Source organism: Alosa alosa, chromosome 1 (genome assembly GCF_017589495.1).
Source record: "Alosa alosa isolate M-15738 ecotype Scorff River chromosome 1, AALO_Geno_1.1, whole genome shotgun sequence".
Taxonomy (NCBI): Eukaryota; Metazoa; Chordata; class Actinopteri; order Clupeiformes; family Clupeidae; genus Alosa; species Alosa alosa.
In genome coordinates, this window is record NC_063189.1 from 3,792,989 (window position 1) to 3,812,890 (window position 19,902).

The 19,902-nt window shown below is 38.8% G+C and overlaps 2 protein-coding genes across 2 annotated transcripts in view; both read left to right on the top strand.

Moving 5' to 3' along the window:
* The window catches only part of LOC125297625 (alpha-amylase-like), a 9,918-nt gene extending 8,443 nt beyond the window's left edge, over nt 1–1,475 (top strand). Inside the window, exon 10 of the mRNA XM_048248085.1 lies at nt 1,256–1,475. Within this exon, the coding sequence (XP_048104042.1) occupies nt 1,256–1,445 (190 nt within the window). The 3' untranslated portion in view covers nt 1,446–1,475. The remainder of the gene's footprint in view (nt 1–1,255) is intronic.
* Nucleotides 1,476–3,260: 1,785 nt separating this feature from the next.
* LOC125304446 (probable G-protein coupled receptor 132) lies at nt 3,261–6,695 on the top strand. Its single transcript, XM_048258737.1, has 2 exons — nt 3,261–3,424; nt 5,125–6,695. Exon 2 carries the CDS (start codon nt 5,164–5,166, stop codon nt 6,166–6,168), a length of 1,005 nt encoding a protein of 334 aa, XP_048114694.1. The 5' UTR covers nt 3,261–3,424; nt 5,125–5,163; the 3' UTR covers nt 6,169–6,695.
* The last annotated feature ends 13,207 nt before the right edge of the window (nt 6,696–19,902 follow it).

Below are 19,902 nucleotides of genomic sequence, written 5' to 3' on the forward strand. Positions count from 1 at the left end.
TTTTTAAACAATGCGCCAGGAGGTGTGGCAATGAACAACCTAGGGAGTGGTCTGGCGCGTTGTCTAAAAATTACTATCGCACACTACCTAAACCGCATTACGCCACTAACCAAGAGAAACCTGATCAGAAGTCCATGGCGAGTTGTTCTGTATTTTAAGAGCGCATTATCAACAGTGATATGGGTGGGTGCACAACGCACCATCCTTCTATCATTCATGAATGTTCACCAGCGCACATCCATGCAATACATTACAAATTACACGATTACAATGGGAAACATAATTAGAATAAAGATATTATGAAATACATCTCAAATGAGTCGAACAAGAGTTGCTTTTTCCAGCCTGATTTGTTTTCGATGGTAACCGATTGTCAGTCAATAGTGAAAGTAACTAACTGTGTAGACCTGTTTTGTCGTTGACTGATACCTCGGTGAAGTTAGTTTCACTTTGCCAATGAGTTCAAATAATACACGAGTGCAAATGCGTGAAGGCTATACTATGCTAGGTTTAGTGGAATAACTGTTCCATACGATCTTGCGTGCAAGCAGATTCCTTCAAATGCGCCACTGACTGTCAAAATACCGATGGACAGTTTGAGGTTGCGTTCTGTGCTGTTAAATGCAATGACAGATGTCATTCTCATTGGTTTAAATGATGTTACGACCAAAACACAGCCATGACTGATTAAGACACATAAGGCCCACCTTCTTGAGCCGTGGACCGGACGTTTCATAACGTTTCATAACTAAACCACACCCAATATGGACTGGACTAACCCCGAAATTTGTTTAAACTATTCGCCAGTGACCATGTGCTTTAGACTGTCATAATAGGGCCCTAAATCTGAATGTGAAGTGTTATAATACTCTAATAACATTGGAGATTGTTACTCCTTTATATCATTGTATTAAGTATCCTGCTGAAGAATTAATAAATACCATGATAAACACATAGTATCAGGGCTCAACGTTAACTTTTAAAAGTGGTTAAAAGTGGTTGCCAGCTTGACAACCAAGCATGAGGTTTCGGTTGCCACCTGTAACAATTTGGTAGAAAATTGGCAACCATTAATATTGAGCCCTGCACAGTTTGATGATTTGATAGTTTTCACAACTAACCATCATCATCGGCGGACCCTCGTAGTCGAGTATGTCGGTCCTCCTTCTTGGTGAAGGCGATTTCCTTTCTGCGTCTGCGTTTATCTTCTGCAGCACTACGGTGCTCTGCTAACGTACACGTATGTGTGTTCCAGGAGCCTGGATGTGACCCTGAATACGGGCCTACCTGCGGGCACCTACTGTGACGTGATCTCTGGGGACAAGAGCGGAAGCAGGTGCACTGGGAAGCAGGTGCAGGTGGGAGGGGACGGACTCGCCCACTTCCAAATCAGCAACACGGCCGAGGACCCCTTCATGGCCGTCCATGCAGATTCCAAACTGTAAACAAATAAAGAGATGATGCATTGCATGTGGCCTGACTCGTCTTGCGCTTTTTTTTTGACGTATTATAAAAGAGCTGCACACGCGCGCATGACAGAGGTGGACAGTAACTAAGTACATTTCCTTGATTACTGTGCTTAAGTATGACTTTTGAGTAGGTACTGTACTTGAGTATAGCCTGGCCTCATTGAGATGAGGTCTGGGAACTACATGTACATTTTTTTGTATTTGAAACGTGGTTTAAGAATGCCCAGAGCCGTTTATTGGGCGCTACGAATGTCTATCAAATGCGTTTGAACGTAGCTCATAACCGCTTCGGTGTGTCGTCATCGTCTTGCTGCCCCCCTCCGTTCTGTGATTGGTTTCTTCGTTGAGGTGAAAACGAAGTCCATGGAATCCAGGCTGCCTAGCAGCGTGAAAAAATCGTGCGTAAGGCAGCATGGGAAAACCCAGGCTAACTTAAGTATTCATATTTTTGGAAACTTGTGACTTTTACTTCACTACATTTGAAAGACAAATACCATGCTTTTGACTCCAGTACATTTGAAATATGAGCATGAAGTACTCGTTACCTTTAACCACATTTGATTCTTTGAATGTAATAATGCGATAGACCATCTTGAAGTTCATTTTTTCAATAGTTCAATTTGAACTTGGCTGAATTGGCTGTAGCAAAACAAAACATCAAACGGTGGTGAGATCAAAACATCCTCCATGTAGCCTGTGAGAACCCAGACGAACCTGTTAGCAATTGAGATTTGAAAAGTAGTCTTGTGTTAACCAGGCTATCCTCTGATCATTGCAAAATTGGAATGAAATTAGACAATCACCTGACATTCACCCCATAGCTAGATGTTTAGCCTACATTATAAAAAGATAAACAATGTACTTATAATTAATATATCTGGTTTTGTATTCGGCAGTGAAAAATTTTAGATTTGCAAACAGAGAATGAATAATGATTTAAATTATATTTTTGCATCCATTTGAACAGTTGCAAAGTTAGGAGAATAGGTGAAATGTTTTTTGTTGAATGTAAGGAACTAAAGGTCTCTTCAAGTCCTATGACCGACCAAAGGACGTATACCCTATTAATGACCTAATAAACATTACATTTCAATACATTAAAAAGGAAAAATACTTGTACTTCTGAATACTTAAGTATTTTTAAAAACAAGTACTTCTGTACTTCAACTTAAGTAAAAATCTGCAATTTTCACTTGTATTGGAGTAATATTTGATATGGTGTATATACTTTCACTTGGGTAAAGGAATAGTGTACTTCGTCCACATCTGGCATACACACACACACACACACACACACACATAGGCTACCCAAAACTGTAAACAAATACAGAGATGCAGAAGTGCATGCGGCCTGAAGAGAGCTGCACACACACAACACACACACACACACACCTCGTTACCTCTCATCCAGATATTACACATATTTACCAGTATTTTGGGATTTGCCGTGGCCTTGTCTTTAGTAGGAGGGAAGTCTGCAGGAAAGGGCATGGTTCAATTGTTCCACTGTTACCTCCCAGATGTTTCATACTGTTAACTTCCTTTTCTTGTGTTAACTATAAGGGTTATAATCCACTTCTCTATTTCAACCAATGACTCCAAAACGACAGTCTGTCAGGCTAAGTCTACTATTAATACCAATTATTCAGTATTCCAAGTATCAGAAATTTCACATTCCAAACAGACACGTGCGTCGTAGAGTTGTTTATGTTAGACTAGGATGTTCCCCTTGTCATGCCATAATTGTAGGTAGGCTATATGGTATCACCTGTCTGAGCTACTTCCTGCAATTGGGTGTCGATTTGGACGGCTTCAACCACAGTGTGTCACAGGCACAGCAAGAATAGTGATGAGACAGGCATCCTCTCACCACACTGTGTGCAAGCTATAGCTTACTGCTGAGCAGTGAACATGCCAAGGCATCCAAGCGGAGGTTGCGCGCCTTCTTCTTAGCGGTAAGAAAATATTTCTTTCTAAGCAACTACTTTCTAAACTATGCAAACTGAAAAGGAAAAAAACGGACCAATAGGATAATGTCTTGAAATGCTAATAGTTTAAAGTCGTGATTGACTTTACAGACTGGAGTAATGTCACATGTTCTGACGAAAGTTAAATGATCAAAGACTGTCTGTCGTCCAATATTGAAGGACAGACTGGCTGTTCCTATTATAATGCTGTAATTTGTGATGTAGACCTGCCCAATTAGCCTATGAAATCCTGTCAACTATTTTGGGCCGCGCGTTCTGCAAAATGTAAGCTATTATGATAGCACTATTCTCGTGGTAGTAGGCTACCCTGTTTTATTTTCATAAATAAAAAATATATGAATAGGCCTAGCCAATTTAAATATGTAGGCCTATGTTGGCTTGTCGTTTTACGCTATTGTAGGTCTCCAACATTTACAGAATTCAAGCAGTTGCGTTCTTACTCAAAGTTGCTGTCTTTTCGCACGACATGGTTATTTTATTGCTCTGTTGGTATTGTCCCAGTATAGGCTATGTGATTTTAGTGACCCTTCCACTTAGCCTTGCGTTGTAACCGCCTTCATTAGTAGGCTCTACTGTGAATTTGGGCGCCGACGCTTTGAACTTGACCATGCACACCATGACAAGCCTCTCGGGCAACGTTTAAAACAGCCACCGACCTTAATATGATGTGACGGCTCGAGCCGTAAGAAGGAGGTCGTGTCGCTTCTTCTATCAGTCTCTCAAGTCCCCACTCTCTCTCTCTCTGCCTCTCTCTCAAGGCCCCACTCTCTCTCTCTCTCTGCCTCTCTCTCAAGTCCCCACTCTCTCTCTCTCTGCCTCTCTCTCTCAAGTCCAACTCTTGAGGGAAATCCTGTGGAATTGGTTAAACTGTTATGATTTTATGGACGATTGGCCTGCTATTTTAGGTGAGTCCGAAAAAACAGTTTTATGTTTGTTTTTCTGGAAAACCAGTCATTAGTCTATATGGACTCAATAGCCTACATTATCTTTGTCTTGACGAGCTGTAGGCTGTAGGATTTATGCAGTTTAGGCTACATCATGTTTTAGTGAGAGGTTGCATGCAGAGATACATTTATTTAGTAGGCCTATTACTGAAAACAGACTGGACTAAGAATGAATTGCCTGGCAGATAAGCATTGAAAAAAAGCCTCTGAGTAAACAAACTACAAATAAATAGCAGAACTTGGGCTTGAAGATGAACAAGTTCCACGTGTGATCACACCCCATATGCCGAAAGCTTAGCCTAGCCTACTTTTTGCAAGTTGCACCTATCACCTATCTGGAACTAAATTAGATAACACTACCAAATGCAGACCACTCTTGCAAAACGCTGGCATTACTGAATGCAGTGCATGCTTCTGTTGTGTTGGGGCATTGCATTGTGTTTGCATGCATTGTAAGAATTTTACATTTTGTCAAATAAAATGATCACATGTGCTGTATTGGCTATTTGTGTCATGTGTTGTCCATGTGATGCAAGTGCTTCTTGCGTTTGCTAATGATGTCACATTTGTTAGCGTTGTCTTAATTTGGAAGTGTTGTGTCTTTTTCAGGCCACCGCATTTAACTGTCTTTCCATTTTCCACTTAACTCATCCTCATTCTACATATTCTATCCAAACACTGTCGTACTTCATTTCTAATCAGTCTCTTCTCTGCTCTTTCCAGTGAACACATCTGTGCCTCTTTGTGACGCAGGTATAGAACATGCGCACAAACGTGAGCCAGACGGGGAACTGCAGCCTGCCGTATGATCAGGATCGTGTGCCCCTCCTGACCCTCTATAGCGTGGTGCTGGTGGTCGGTGTTCCGGCCAACTTCGTCACGGTCTGGTTGACCTGGATTCAGGTGCGCCGTAAAAACGTCCTGGGTGTCTACCTGTTCATCCTGTCCGTCTGTGACCTCATGTACCTGTGTACCCTTCCTCTTTGGGCGGTGTACATCTCCAGAGGTCACATCTGGTCCTGGGGCTCGACGGCCTGCAAATGGACAGGATATATCTTCTTCAACAACATGTACATCAGCATCTTCCTGCTGTGTTGTGTGTCCGTGGATCGGTGCGTGGCTGTTGTGTACCCACTGAAGTCTCGACCGATCCGAAAGTTAAAACATGCCTGGATAATCACCATGGCAATAGCCATCGTTGTAGCGTTGGGTCACCTGCCTGTGTTTATCATGGACGAGGGAAACGCGGACAGTGAGACACAGCAACGCTGCTTTGAGCCAGGGCAGGCCACAGCGATGGTGACCGGCTTCAACTACGCCCGCTTCCTCATCGGATTCCTCATGCCTCTAACGATCCTGATCCTCACAAACCGCATTATCCTGTCCAGAATCCAGGCCAGCGAAAGTATTGAGAAGCAGAACAAGGAAAAGGTGCGCCGGCTTGCGCTGGGCGTAGTGATATTCTTCCTGGTGTGTTTCGCACCCTACCACGCCATCCTTCTGACCCGGGCCATCAGCTTCCACACAATGACAGATGACCATGACGAGTGCCGGTTCGACCAGGGCATCTACACTCCCTACAGTATCTTCCTGGGCTTGTCCACCATCAACAGCGCCATGAACCCGATCCTGTACGTCCTGTCCAGTGATAACGTCAGGAAGGAGGTGCGGAGAGGCCTGTCAAGCGTCCGGAGCTGGGGAAGCAATGTCCCCCAGAGGGGCTTGAGTGCCGCTTCAGAGGCACGGGCCAGCAATACCAGGCATTAACGGCATTTTAACACCTGTACGGAATCATTTGCATACGAATGCTCTCATGCATGTGGCAGCCACTCAGGACACTATGGTGATACCTGGATTTGCCATAAGCACAGGTTATGATGCTGGCTATCTCTGTTATTAAGTCTTCTCTAGCAATGTGCACGCTCTCTCTCTCCCTCCTGCTCTGCATGCCTGGAGAATAAGATGGTAGGTGTAACAGTGCACCAAGTAAGGCCAGACCTTCACAGGTGAATACAGTGTCTGTGCTTCTGCTTCCAAACCTCCAGTGTGTCAGCAAGCCACGCTGAGAAGAGGCACATCTGTTCTTCTGTTCATGAAGCTGGCTTGTAGAAGTGTCCTTTAACAGATGAGGTTATGGGTATCTATCCCTATTGGTCAGGAATAAGCAGTCAGGAAGATGCAGGGTGCAGTGATATATGACTTCAAGGCACACATTGTTTGATTGTGAGAGTAAGGATGGGCGTAATAACTGTCAAAGGCCTCAAAGTGCCTCAAAATGTATTTGATAAATTGGACCATATTTAAAAGACTTTTAACATAATATGTTAGCATAATATTGATAAATGGTATCTTATTCATCTCATATTTGTATAAAATGTTTGTAATGATGTTCTTTACAGTGTAAGTAAAAGGAAGATGTCATTATCAGATGTGTTCTGATTTTCTGCATTCCATTCCATAGTTAACTCTGTCTGGTTCTTTTCTGGTACTATCTTTGTCCTTGTCTCATAAACATATTCAGTAACTGCAATGTCAAGTGCAATTCCAGGTGAGACACAGCTGTGTTAGGATACAACTCTGCTGTTGAACACAATCAAATCTCTGTGGCCAGAAAGTGCACATAGTCACACAAAAAACACTGACACAGGAAGTTTGCATAAACCCTTCTGAGAATGTACGTTACCACTGGAGCAAAATATTATTACACCTGCGCTCATGTGAAACTGAACAGCAACACAAGTCACAAAGATGTTCGGTTTTCTATCAGATCATTTAGGGGTCACGGGTCTACTTGGCAGAAGTAGGAAGAGAAACACTCTAGCCTTTGGGGGAGGCTTTGTTTTTTATCTGAAATGTGGTAAGTTTAGGCGGAGCGTGGTTTCTGCAGCGACCAAAATAAATCACAGCTGGATTGTACCACACAATAAATCAAGTCGCGTTGCTCTCCCATGCCCACATCCACGGCTGAAGTGCCCTTGAGCAAGGCACCTAACCCCTCACTGCTCCCCGAGCGCCGCTGTAGCAGGCAGCTCACTGCTAGTGTGTGCTTCACCTCACTGTGTGCTGTGTATGTTTCACAAATTCACGGATTGGGATATATTTATAATATATTTGCAGATAACTTCAACAAGTTGTAAGATCAAGTTCCTTCTTTTTTCAAACTTTCTTTTCAAATAACTCCTAGATAGATAGATACTTTATTGATCCCTAAGGGGAAATTCACTTGATACAATCTGACGGAATAATAATCTGTCTAAAGGAAGGATGATTGTCTAATATGCAATATTAATGACTGCATTCTGTGAGAGAGGACAAATACTAGTTTGTTTCCTCTGAACTTGCAATCACCTCTCACAGGAACAGAAACCTGTAACACGTAAATTGCGTTCCCGTAAATAATTGTTCACAAAAGCTTAGGCAAAGTAATCAGGGATTTTGCACGATTTCAAGCCCATAACATTTTTTGTCACATTCAGCAATCCAGGGGCGTAGCAAGCGTGGGGGATGTGGGTGTTATAACGTACACACTTTTCCTGGAACACGATTCTATACCCCACACTTTTTGTCAGATTAAAACGAAAGTAAAATATGGAAATAAACGCTCACATAAAGAGTTGGAACAGTATGTCCAATAAGGGTGGGCTCTGATAACGCACACACAGAGAGACACAAATAGGTCTGTTGATTTGATTGAACGGTCATCCAGCCAATCACATCAAGTTAGCGTCAGTGAATAACCCGAGCCGCTCTGATCAAATTCAAAGTGTGCGTCTTTCAAGGCTGCTTGAGTCTGCATTATAAAGTCTGCAGTGATCAGATTTGAGGTAGAATTGAAATGATAATTGTTACCACATTATGCTAATTTAGTAAACCAAAATTCACTGTCTGTCTGACAGTTTTTGTCACAATGTAGAAATGCACGAGTCAAAGTGAAAGCGGGGGTGCGCGTACCAAGGCCCTTGGCTACTGTTCTCAGAGCATTATTCTCTGTCTATGATCTGCAGCTTTTCTCAAACTATGGGCCTCCTCAACAAGTAGCTTACTGGTCCATGTAGCCGCGAAATTAAGTTATGCCTGGTGCTTCACGTCTGATAATTTGCAGCAAGATTGAATGGTATGGAACAGCGGACTGAAAGGAAGATAGGCTAAGTTTCCCCAATCAGAAATAGCCTTCTTATTAATTTGGTGTCATCAACTATATAGACATAGCCCAGCCAATCCAGCACATATACGTCTCCAAGACGCTTGGAAAAGATGTGAACAGCTTACATCGCGTTCCATTTAGAACATCTTATTTGATCTTATTGATCTTACAAACGTCGGCGGCATTTCACTCTCAATGTGTGTCGTTCTACATCTACTGGAGATCCCAATGTCTTAAATACGATCGCGTTCCATTTAGAAGATCTTATTTTGACTTTACAAACAGCGGCGTCAAGACACATTTGAGTTCTACATCTGAGAACTAGGATTTCCAGCATGTAGAACTCAAAGAACGCGTATGAGCGCTCATGCAATGTGTGCGTCCCTGCAGCAAGTGAAAGGTAACGTGGGCTACAACACTAGTTTAAACAACAACGTGGCTTCCTGTAACTATTGTTGAAAACAGCATAGAAACTGCTAATCAATCTTTAAACTGACATTAAGCTGGCTATGCAACACAATTTATTCCCGTTGCATATGTTTGGGTAGACTTAAAAACTTTTGAAAAACGTTTGAATTTGAGCTTACAGTTCTGTCATTATTCTTTGTCCTTTACTTTTATACATAGGTATTATATTAATAGTCCAGTGATACCTCGAAATTAGGCTGTTGTCTGTTAGGCAATTTATTGTAGCCTGCTAACCATATGCACAAAACATAATTTCTGAAATGATTTCTTCATTTATAACATGAGATATGTCTCCATGTAGGGTAGTGTCAAATAGTGAAGTGATAGCAGGTAGATAATGTAGCATGTCACATGAGCCACACAAATGAGGGGCGCTGCTTGTTCTGTCCCTCCCAAACTGCATTAAAATGGTGTATTTAGCAATCAGAATTTAAAAAAAGTTTCGGGGGAGAAACTCTCGGATACCTGCCAATATAGTCCGCACCCCTCTCAGAAAATACCTACAACGTCCCTGTAGGGAGTTATTTATAATTTGGCCGGATTGTTGCACTTCCCTATCCCACAACCCCGACACTTTTAAAAAGCTTGATACGCCTCTGCAGCAATCATCTCCTTATGACCAGATACCCATTCCGTGACACTGTAAAAAATAACTGGTGTCTGTAGGCAATCCAGGCTCCGAAAACTGAAAACAAAGTGGGGGCAGCCTGTCCCCCAAACAATTTTTTTCAGAATTTCTATTGGAATGCTGAAGGTAGGGGTGAGCTACCTCGTGTTTCGTTTGGGCCTTGGTTAAAACATAATGTACATATTTTTGCACAAAAGTGTCTGCTAATAAATTTACATATAAACATAAACACAAACAAACGCTATTTCCTGTGAAATCCCTGGCTGCACTTTTAATGGAGTGAATTGACTGGGTTTTCTTTTCCATTAAAGTGAATTTTGTCTCCTGAGTTGTGTACACAAAATATGCTGAAAAGGACAAATGTCTGACTCCATTTCCTTTACGTGTAAAAATGACAGTTTGTGGTTAACAACCAGCACATCACAGTCTGTCATACTGTTCTGAGCTCACCTGGTCATTGTATCACACTAACAACCTACACTGACTGTGGACATAAAATGCATTTGTTATTGAAAGGTAAAAATAAGGTAATTGCATTGTAAGTGCCAGTTATTTTGAAAGAAAATATTGGAAACTTTTTAAAAGTTTGACCACAAGAGGAAACTGAGCACTCTCCTGTCTTCCTGACAAACAGGATATGATTGTGTCGGAAATTCTCTCTCTTCTACTTCTCTGCCTCTACCTGTTCAGACCTGTCTGTCTAAATCTAGCCCACTCTTTGTTTGTTGCATGAACAATCTATCAGGAATGGTGGGTTTTTCAAGAAAAATTCAATTCCATGGTTGTAAATATAGCTTGTTAAGGTGATACGTTTTGTTTAAGGATTCATTTCAAATGCACTGGAGTAGCCATAAGAGTCATGACCTACATTTACATCCGTAATACGCGATGCCCCTGTGCTGCCAGCTGTAGCCTACAGTATGCTTTTCAGAGAATTACAACCTTTGCTGGTTGATTATTGCATTGCATAAAAGGGCTCACACTTCTTGTTGAAGAGAGAACATCTCCTCACATAGCACTACTTACCAAACTAGTCTTGCTGACGATCCTAGCACTTACCACCTGACTAGAACTGACTGATGCACGTACTCACTGATGCACGTATTCTTACTGTACTCCCAAATGTAGCCAAATGTAATGTAATGTTTCCTGACTTCATGTAAACCAATGTAGCATGAACAGCATATGTAGACCTGCAGGCTTCTTGAGAGTGAGTTTCAGCATACAGTGATTTATTTCTGGATATTAAAATGGTAATGGATGTTAAAATGTATAAAGAATGACATTATTATAGAACTAAATCAACAGTATATTATCCATCTTAACCATGTTATCTCTCTCTCTCAGCTCCCTTCCCTTCTTCCTGATTTTTTTTTTAATGTTACCTATTTCACTTTAGGCTTTAAACTGTTCATATCAATGTTAATGTACTGCTTATTGATGTCACTTTGCCCCTTCAACAACAACAGGCATCATGAAGTTCTCTTATCTGACTGTCATCTTCCTCTTGTCTGTCTGTCAGTCTACAGTGTATGAACCCCAAGACTGCAATCCGATACAGAACTAGAAAATGCAATTCCAGGGAATTACCATTGCATGTAAATGTAAAAAACCTGCTGTGTATAACATTATATTACTTACAGTATGATTATTCAGATTACACAGTCTTACAGTATTCTTGAAAACCACTTACTTGGTTAGATGTTAGCTTAGAGTATATGACAGTCAGTAAAAATACAATTCAATATTGATCAACATTCTTTGTTTTAATACAGCAGAATGATACTCAGAATACACTAATGAACACTTACCAATGTAAGCTTGAAGTAAAAATCACAGTTGTGTATATATATATATATATATGATAATGCCAATCATATTATCCTAAGACAGATCTATTTATCAGTGGTAACTCTGAACTGGCAGCAACAGCTAGAGGCCTCAGTTAATGGTATTAGGTCAAATTTGATGGTGATATATACACTGAAGAATAAAAGAGTCAGCCCTTCAGATGATCAGTTTTAGACAGAACTTAAGTTAGAATCTTATTTTTCACACAGCACAGCTCAGGTCTAACAGCACAGCTATGTTTCACAGATGTTACAGCACAGGTATGATTCAAAGGTATGAATGGTTGACAAATGTGATTTCACAGGTATACATGTTCCATATAGTTAGTGAGTATAGTCCTCACACAACAATATAGTTCTCAGAATGTCTCAGGTGTAGATCTCAGCTAAGTCTCAGTATGGTTAAATGGTATGTGCACAGATATGTTGAGATATGGTCACATGTTTGTAAGAATGTATGTTAGTAGGTATGTTGCTAGCAACATTGTCAGAGATGTATGGTTGACAGGTGTGCACACAGACAGGCACACACGTAATGTCATACACGGTCATCACCACTGGTCTGGTCTGGAACCTAAAAGGCAAAAGCAAACAAGTTTAACAGTTATACCAAAACAAGGAATGTCTGCAATTGTACAATTGTTCAATACAACTAAGGTAAAGTGAAGTTGTTACATTACATTAGGCTGACACATTATAACCTAAAAACTAACATGGTAAACAGTTTAAGTGTTTCTAGGACAATTAAAAAAAGGTAGAGTAGGCCTACAATACAATTGTTGCACCATCAAGCTACTGGTAGTTAAATACTAGCCTATAATATTAAATTGCAAACAAAGCAGAATTCTGTGTTTTATTGTTTTCAGTTTTAGTATAGGTGATAGCTAATCATATTTTTTTTTAATATAAAACATAAACAGCTTAGAATCATATGAGTAAGGACAGATCATTCTGATACTAAGTATCTTGATAACCAACTGCTATAACTTAAACAGCTTGCTAGGTCTGTCAGCCACATTTTTTCCTACAGATTACAATGTACTACAACTGAAAAGTTTGATTCACGTGCCAGGCTACACTTTAATTTATAGACCAGAACAATGCAGAAATGAGTAGGCCAAGTAAACATTGTAGCCTATGTTGACAACACATTACAAGTTATAAGTTAGCTCAACTTCTGTTGTGTGTTTTAACAAGACTTTAGTTGTATTGTCCATTTCCTAACAGTAGCCTATTCATGGCTTTCATAAGGTCCCTTTCCACAGGAGTATTAATAAAGCACCAATGCATTCATAATCTAGGTGCTTGATTGTATACACCTGTGGAAAGGGACCTGATGAAACCCATCAATAGACGAACTATAGTATACTGTGATAGTGTTTACTTAGGCTAGCTTCTACGTAAGAATCAGGAGCGTAGAATGACACGTAGCCTGGCCTATTTCATACACAAACAAGCGGTGTACAACATTAAACATTTGTTAAAATAAAAACAGGAGCATATATTTGTTAACTTTAACTAAAATGTGAACGGTAGAAGCTATAACGTTATGACCATCAACAAGTAGCTAACTTGGGTGGGTTTCATCAGGACCCTTCACACAGCCTAGCCCTAGGCTATAATCAAGCACCACGCAATCTGCATTCATAATCTATTCTAGGTGCTTGATTCTATACACCTGTGGAAAGTGACCTGATGTTGAATAGAACCAGAGCCTAGTATCTGTAGGCCTAACGTTACTTCTCTGGTTTACGTTAACATTCTAGTTAAAATGCTGCTGGTTAGTAGGCCTAATGAACAAATGTAACGTTACGTTTGATTGTTGTTAGCTATCGAAACCTACAGCTAATAGGTCACTGTAAAGTTGACGACATATTAACGTTGATTAACAGTGGGTTTCCTTACATAATACATATCAACGTAGCAAGGTGCTAACGTCAACTATTTCAGTAACGTTAACGTTATAACGTTAGTTTAGTTATTTGTGACCCATCATTTCATACATATAACGCTAACGTTACATAATGTATGACGACATAAATGACTCAAATACCAAAAACCGAAACACTTACCTTGTCTGTAATTAGAGAAATGTGCCTCGAGCAAATAAAGTGACCATGGTACAGCAGGCGAAGACGTTCAGAAGATTCACCTCCAGTGGCAGCTCACGTTCAGCTGTTGATAATTGCTTTCAGCTGCAGGTCACGTCATAATGCTAAAAGTTGCCGGTCAATGTTAAGTCAATGGGAATTTATTGCTCTTTTATCGTAAATATCTCAAAAAGTATAAAGTTCACAAATGTAAAAATGCCATTGTACAATTGTCCGTTACAAGACCTTTGTAAGAGTGTTTGAATGATGTCAAACGGTTCAGTGGTTTTATTGTCATTAAACGTCAAATTTGGTCGAAGAAGAATAATAACAGATAATAACCATGTGACTTAGCTAACCTAGCTAATCATTTTTAGTAGTTATGCTAACTATGCTAACTAGCATGCTAACTATGCTAACCATGTGACTTAGCTAACCTAGCTAATCATTTTTAGTAGTTATGCTAACTATACTAACTAGCATGCTAACTATATTAACCATGTTACTTAGCTAACCTAGCTAATCATTTTTAGCAGTTATGCTAACTATGCTAACTAAAATGCTAACTATGCTAACCATGTTACTTAGCTAACCTAGCTAATCATTTTTAGCAGTTATGCTAACTATGCTAAATAGCATGCTAACAATGTTAACATGCTAACTATGCTAACCTAGCTAATCATTTTTAGCTTATCTAACTATTTTAGCAGTTATGCTATCATGCTAACCATGCTAACTAGCTACAGTGGGTAGGAGTCATAGTTGATGACAAGTAACAGTTACAATGGCTGAAAAGTTAAAAAGTTCAGTAGTTTAAAAGGTTAAATTGTTTAAGAGTGAAATATTGTAGTGAGGACTTTTATTTTGAAACAGTTTTTGGCAGAGGAAGCAGTTGAACAGGATGTGTAGTCTTAATAGGGCCAGTTTGTATGCTTAAAGCCTGAGACTGGCAGTTGATCCAGGTGGCCTGAACACCTGCCATAGGATTCTAATTGCTTAACGGCTCTATTGTGATGTCATAGCCCAATGTTAAGTCTATGGGGAAATTTTGAGTAGTTTTTGATTAATAGTTTAAAAAGTAGAAAAGTTACAAAGCTGAAAAATACATAGCGCACATGTCCTAAGTAAGACCTACGTAACATAGTTTGAATGAAGTTTCTACGTTAAACGGTTGAAGCTGCATTAGCTGCGTTAGAAGAAGAAAAATAATAAGAACTAGAGAATGTAATTCCAGGGAATTACGAGTGCATGAAAATGAAGCTAGGACAGACATAGCATAGCTTAATAAAAGTTGATAGTTTAGAAGTAGACAGTATAAAAGTTGAATGTAGATAGTTTAAAAGTTGTTAATAGACATATAGTTTAATGGATGTTGATTCACATAGTTTCATGAATGTTGAAAGTCTAAAAATGAAATGTAGATAGTTTAAACGTTGTTGATAGACTGATAGTTTAATGCATATTGATAGACAAATAGTTTAAAGGCTCTATATAGGTAGATAGTTGAGGATAACTGACAGTTGGAATGGCTCTAATGTTTGCTAACAGTTATGCTAACTATGCTAACAACGTTAATTATGCTAACAAAGTTACTTAGCTAACTTAGCTCATGTTTTCTAGCAGTTTTGTAAAAAATGCTAACATGCTAACTATGTTAACCATGTGACTTAGCTAACTTATATAATCATTTTTAGCAGTTATGCTAAAATATTAACTATGCTAACTATGCTAACCATGTGACTCAGCTAATCATTTTTAGCAGTTATGTTAAAATGCTAATTATGCTAATTGGCTAACTAGTTAGTGAGCAGTTTTATTTTGAAATTGTTGAAGGCAGAGGATACAGTTGATGGGAGTCATAGTTGACTGACAGTTACAACAGTTGAACAGTTGACAGTAGTTGAACAGTTAAAAAGTGGGATAGTTTAAAGGGACTTTTGAAATTTTGAAACAGTTGTGGGCACAGGAAGCAGTTGAACAGGATCTGTAGTCTTAAAACAGCCATATTGTATGCTTAAAGACTGAGACAGCCTGAGACAGTGGCTGCAGGTGGCCTGAACACCTGGCATAGGATTCTAATTGCTATTGTGATGTCATAATCCAATGTTAAGTCTATGGGGAAATTTTAGTAGTTTTTAATTAATAGTTTAAAAAGTATAAAAGTTACAAAGTTGAAAAATACATAGCTGAAGTCACATAAGTAAGATCTACGCAACACAGTTTGAATGAAGTTTCTACGTTAAACAGTTGAAGCTGTATTAAACGCACAAAAAGCATTTTCATGCACTCTAATAAGAAGAAGCCTAGGAAGAACAGTAGAGTGCATTTTCATGCACTGTAATAACTAGAAAAGCATTTCCTGAAGGAAATACAGTGCATGAAAATGCAAAAATATGATACAAAATATCATACAGAGTAAAAACAAACTATATTGGTTGCTAGGTAGGTGAGGTTTAATATAGTTGGAATGACTGAACAGTTAAATAGGTGGATAAATGGTTAAATTATTTAGGTAGATAGTTGACGATAACTGACACTTGGAATGGCTCTAATGTTTGCTAGCAGTTATGCTAACTGTGTTAACAAAGATAATAATGCTAACTATGCTAACCATGTGACTTAGCTAACCTAGCTAATCATTTTAGTAGTTAATTGAACTATGCTAACTAGCATGCTAACATGCTAACTATGTTAACCATGTGACTTAGCTAACTTAGCTAATCATTTTTAGCAGTTATGCTAACTATTCTAACTAGCATGCTAACTATGCTAACCATGTTACTTAGCCAACTTAGCTAATCATTTTTAACAGTTTTGCTAAAAATGCTAACTAGCATGCTAACCATGTTACTTAGCTAACTTAGTTAATCATTTTTAGCAGTTATGCTAACTAGCATGCTAACTATGCTAAACCATGTTACTTAGCTAACTTAGCCAATCATTTTTAACAGTTTTGTAAAAATCTTGCTAACTAGCATGCTAATATGCTAACTATCTTAACCATGTTACTTAGCTAATCATTTTTTAGCAGTTTTGCTAAAAATCTAATTAACATCTTTGGCATGCTAACTATCTTAACCATGTTACTTAGCTAATCATTTTTAGCCGTTTTGTTAAAAATGCTAACAATCTTAACAATGTTAGCAATGTTATCATCTTAACTATCTTGAACCATGATAACTAGCTACAGTGGGTAGGAGTCATAGTTGATGACAAGTAACAGTTACAGTGGCTGAACAGTTAAAAAGTTCAGTAGTTTAAAGGGTTAAATTGTTTAACAGTGAAATATTGTAGTGAGGACTTTTATTTTGAAACAGTTTTGGCAGAGGAAGCAGTTGAACAGGATGTGTAGTCTTAATAGGGCCGGTTTGTATGCTTAAAGCCTGAGACTGGCAGTTGGTCCAGGTGGCCCGAACACCTGCCATAGGATTCTAATTGCTGTGATGTCATAAAGGCCCAATGTTAAGTCAATGGGGAAATTTTGAGTAGTTTTTAATTAATAGTTTAAAAAGTATAAAAGTTACAAAGCTGAAAAATACATAGCACTCTTGTCCTAAGTAAGACCTACGTAACATAGTTTGAATGAAGTTTCTACGTTAAACGGTTGAAGCTGCATTAAATGCATTAGAAGAAGAAGAAGAAGAAGAAGCCTAGGTAGAACAGTACAGTGCATTTTCATGCACTGTAAAAAGCCTAGGAAGAACAGTACAGTGCATTCAAATTAGCATATGATCCTGAAATATCATTTTTAGCAGTTATCTTAACTATCTTGGTTGCTATCTTTAACCATGTTACTTAACAGTAAATTAGCTAATGTTTTCTAATAGTTTTGTCAAAATGATAACTATGGTAACAATCTTGTTATCATCTAACAATCTAATAATGCTAACTATGCTAACCATGTGACTTAGCTAACTTAGCTTATCATTTTTAGTAGTTATGCTAACTATGCTAAGTAACATGTTAACAATGCTAACATGCTAACTATGTTAACCATGTGACTTAGCTAACCTAGCTAATGATTTTTAGCAGTTATTAACTATGTTAAGCCCAAAGTTATTGGCAATCTAACATGTTAACTATCTTAACCATGTTACTTAGCTAACTTAGCTAATCATTTTTAGTAGTTATCTTCAACTATGCTTGTATGCATAACTAACATGCTAACATGTTAAGTATGCTTTTTACCATGTGACTTAGCTAACTTAGCTGATCATTTTTAACAGTTTTTTTTAAAATGCTTTGTTAATAATGTTAGCAATCTTAATCATGCTAACTATCTTACCATAACTAGCTACAGTGGGTAGGAGTCATAGTTGATGACAAGTAATAGTTACAATGGCTGATGAGTTAAAAAGGTTAAATTGTTTAACAGTGAAATATTGTAGTGAGGACTTTTATTTTGAAACAGTTTTGGGAGAGGAAGCAGTTGAACAGGATGTGTAGTCTTAATAGAGCCAGTTTGTATGCTTAAAACCTGAGACTGGCAGTTGATCCAGGTGGCCTGAACACCTGCCATAGGGAATTGCTTAACAGCTCTATTGTGATGTCATCAGCCCATGTTAAGTCTATGGGGAAATTTTGAACAGTTTTTAATTAATAGTTTAAAAAAGTATAAAAGTTACAAAGCTGAAAAATACATAGCACTCTTGTCCTAAGTAAGACCCGGTTATGCTAATATGTTAGCTAGCGTGTTACTTGATCTTAACATGTTAACTATGCTAACCATGTTACTTAGCTAACTTAGCTAATCATTTTTAGTAGTTATGCTAACTATGCTAACTAACATGCTAACATGTTAAGTATGCTAACCATGTGACTTAGCTAACTTAGCTGATCATTTTTAACAGTTTTTTTTTAAAATCTCTAATAATGTTAACAATGGCTTAACATCTTGCTATCTTAACTCATCTTAACTAGCTACAGTGGGTAGGAGTCATAGTTGATGACAAGTAATAGTTACAATGGCTGATGAGTTAAAAAGGTTAAATTGTTTAACAGTGAAATATTGTAGTGAGGACTTTTATTTTGAAACAGTTTTTGGGAGAGGAAGCAGTTGAACAGGATGTGTAGTCTTAATAGAGCCAGTTTGTATGCTTAAAGCCTGAGACTGGCAGTTGATCCAGGTGGCCTGAACACCTGCCATAGGATTCTAATTGCTTAACAGCTCTATTGTGATGTCATCAGCCCATGTTAAGTCTATGGGGAAATTTTGAACAGTTTTTAATTAATAGTTTAAAAAGTATAAAAGTTACAAAGCTGAAAAATACATAGCACTCTTGTCCTAAGTAAGACCAAAGTCCTTTTAGGCAAGTCCCTCCCTTTTCGACGCCATATACCAGCGTTTTGCCAGGCACTCATCGGGCACAGTCTTTGGAATTGAACTGCTTGGCGCGCAAGGCTTCCTAACACCAATCTTGCTCCAGCGGCGAGATCACAACACATGATTGGCACGATGTCTTCACAACACACCATATGATTGGCTCAATGTATTCACATCACACCACATGATTGGCTCAATGTATTCACATGAGGAAGGTGGGATATGTGTAGACAACGGCCATATTGGCGTGACAAACTAGCCCCATGCATTTCTATGGAGTATTTTTTGAGTGCTGTCTCCTCATTAGAAAGTCTCTGGTAAGACCTACGTAACATAGTTTGAATGAAGTTTCTACGTTAAACGGTTGAAGCTGCATTAAATGCATTAGAAGAAGAAGAATAAGAAAAAGCCTAGGAAGAACAGTACAGTGCATTTTCATGCTGCACTGTAAAAAGCCTTGGAAGAACAGTACAGTGCATTTTCATGCTGCACTGTAAAAAGCCTTGGAAGAACAGTACAGTGCATTTTCATGCACTGTAAGAAGAAGAAGAAGAAGCCATAGGAAGAACAGTACAGTGCATTTTCATGCACTGTAATAAGAACAGTGATAATAGTCCATTGCATTTACATGCAATGCAATTAGAACAATAGGCCTAGTTGCAACACAATATGTTGCCTATTATTAAGAATAATATTATTATAATGTGTGTAGGCCTATTGACAATCAGCATCTTAGTACAGCGGCTAAGCACCGGAATCGTAGCCTGGCGGGCCATCCTATATCATTGAAATGTATAGTCTGGAATCTAACCATTCACCTCGCTTAATCCAAGGGCGGGCAGAGAATTGTCTTTCAAACTGCCTAGGCATGCAATAGGCCAGCCTTCGACCATATCTGTATCCGATTCGGCAAAGCGGCAAATACATCCTTCTTGAAAAGTAATGACTTAAGTGCATTGTGTTGCTCAACTTTCAAAGAAAAGCACAAGTCCAACTCC

What these genes read in the sequence shown, in the direction of transcription:
- LOC125304446 (XM_048258737.1), top strand. Translation starts at nt 5,164, where the DNA reads ATGCGCACAAACGTGAGCCAGACGGGGAACTGCAGCCTGCCGTATGAT.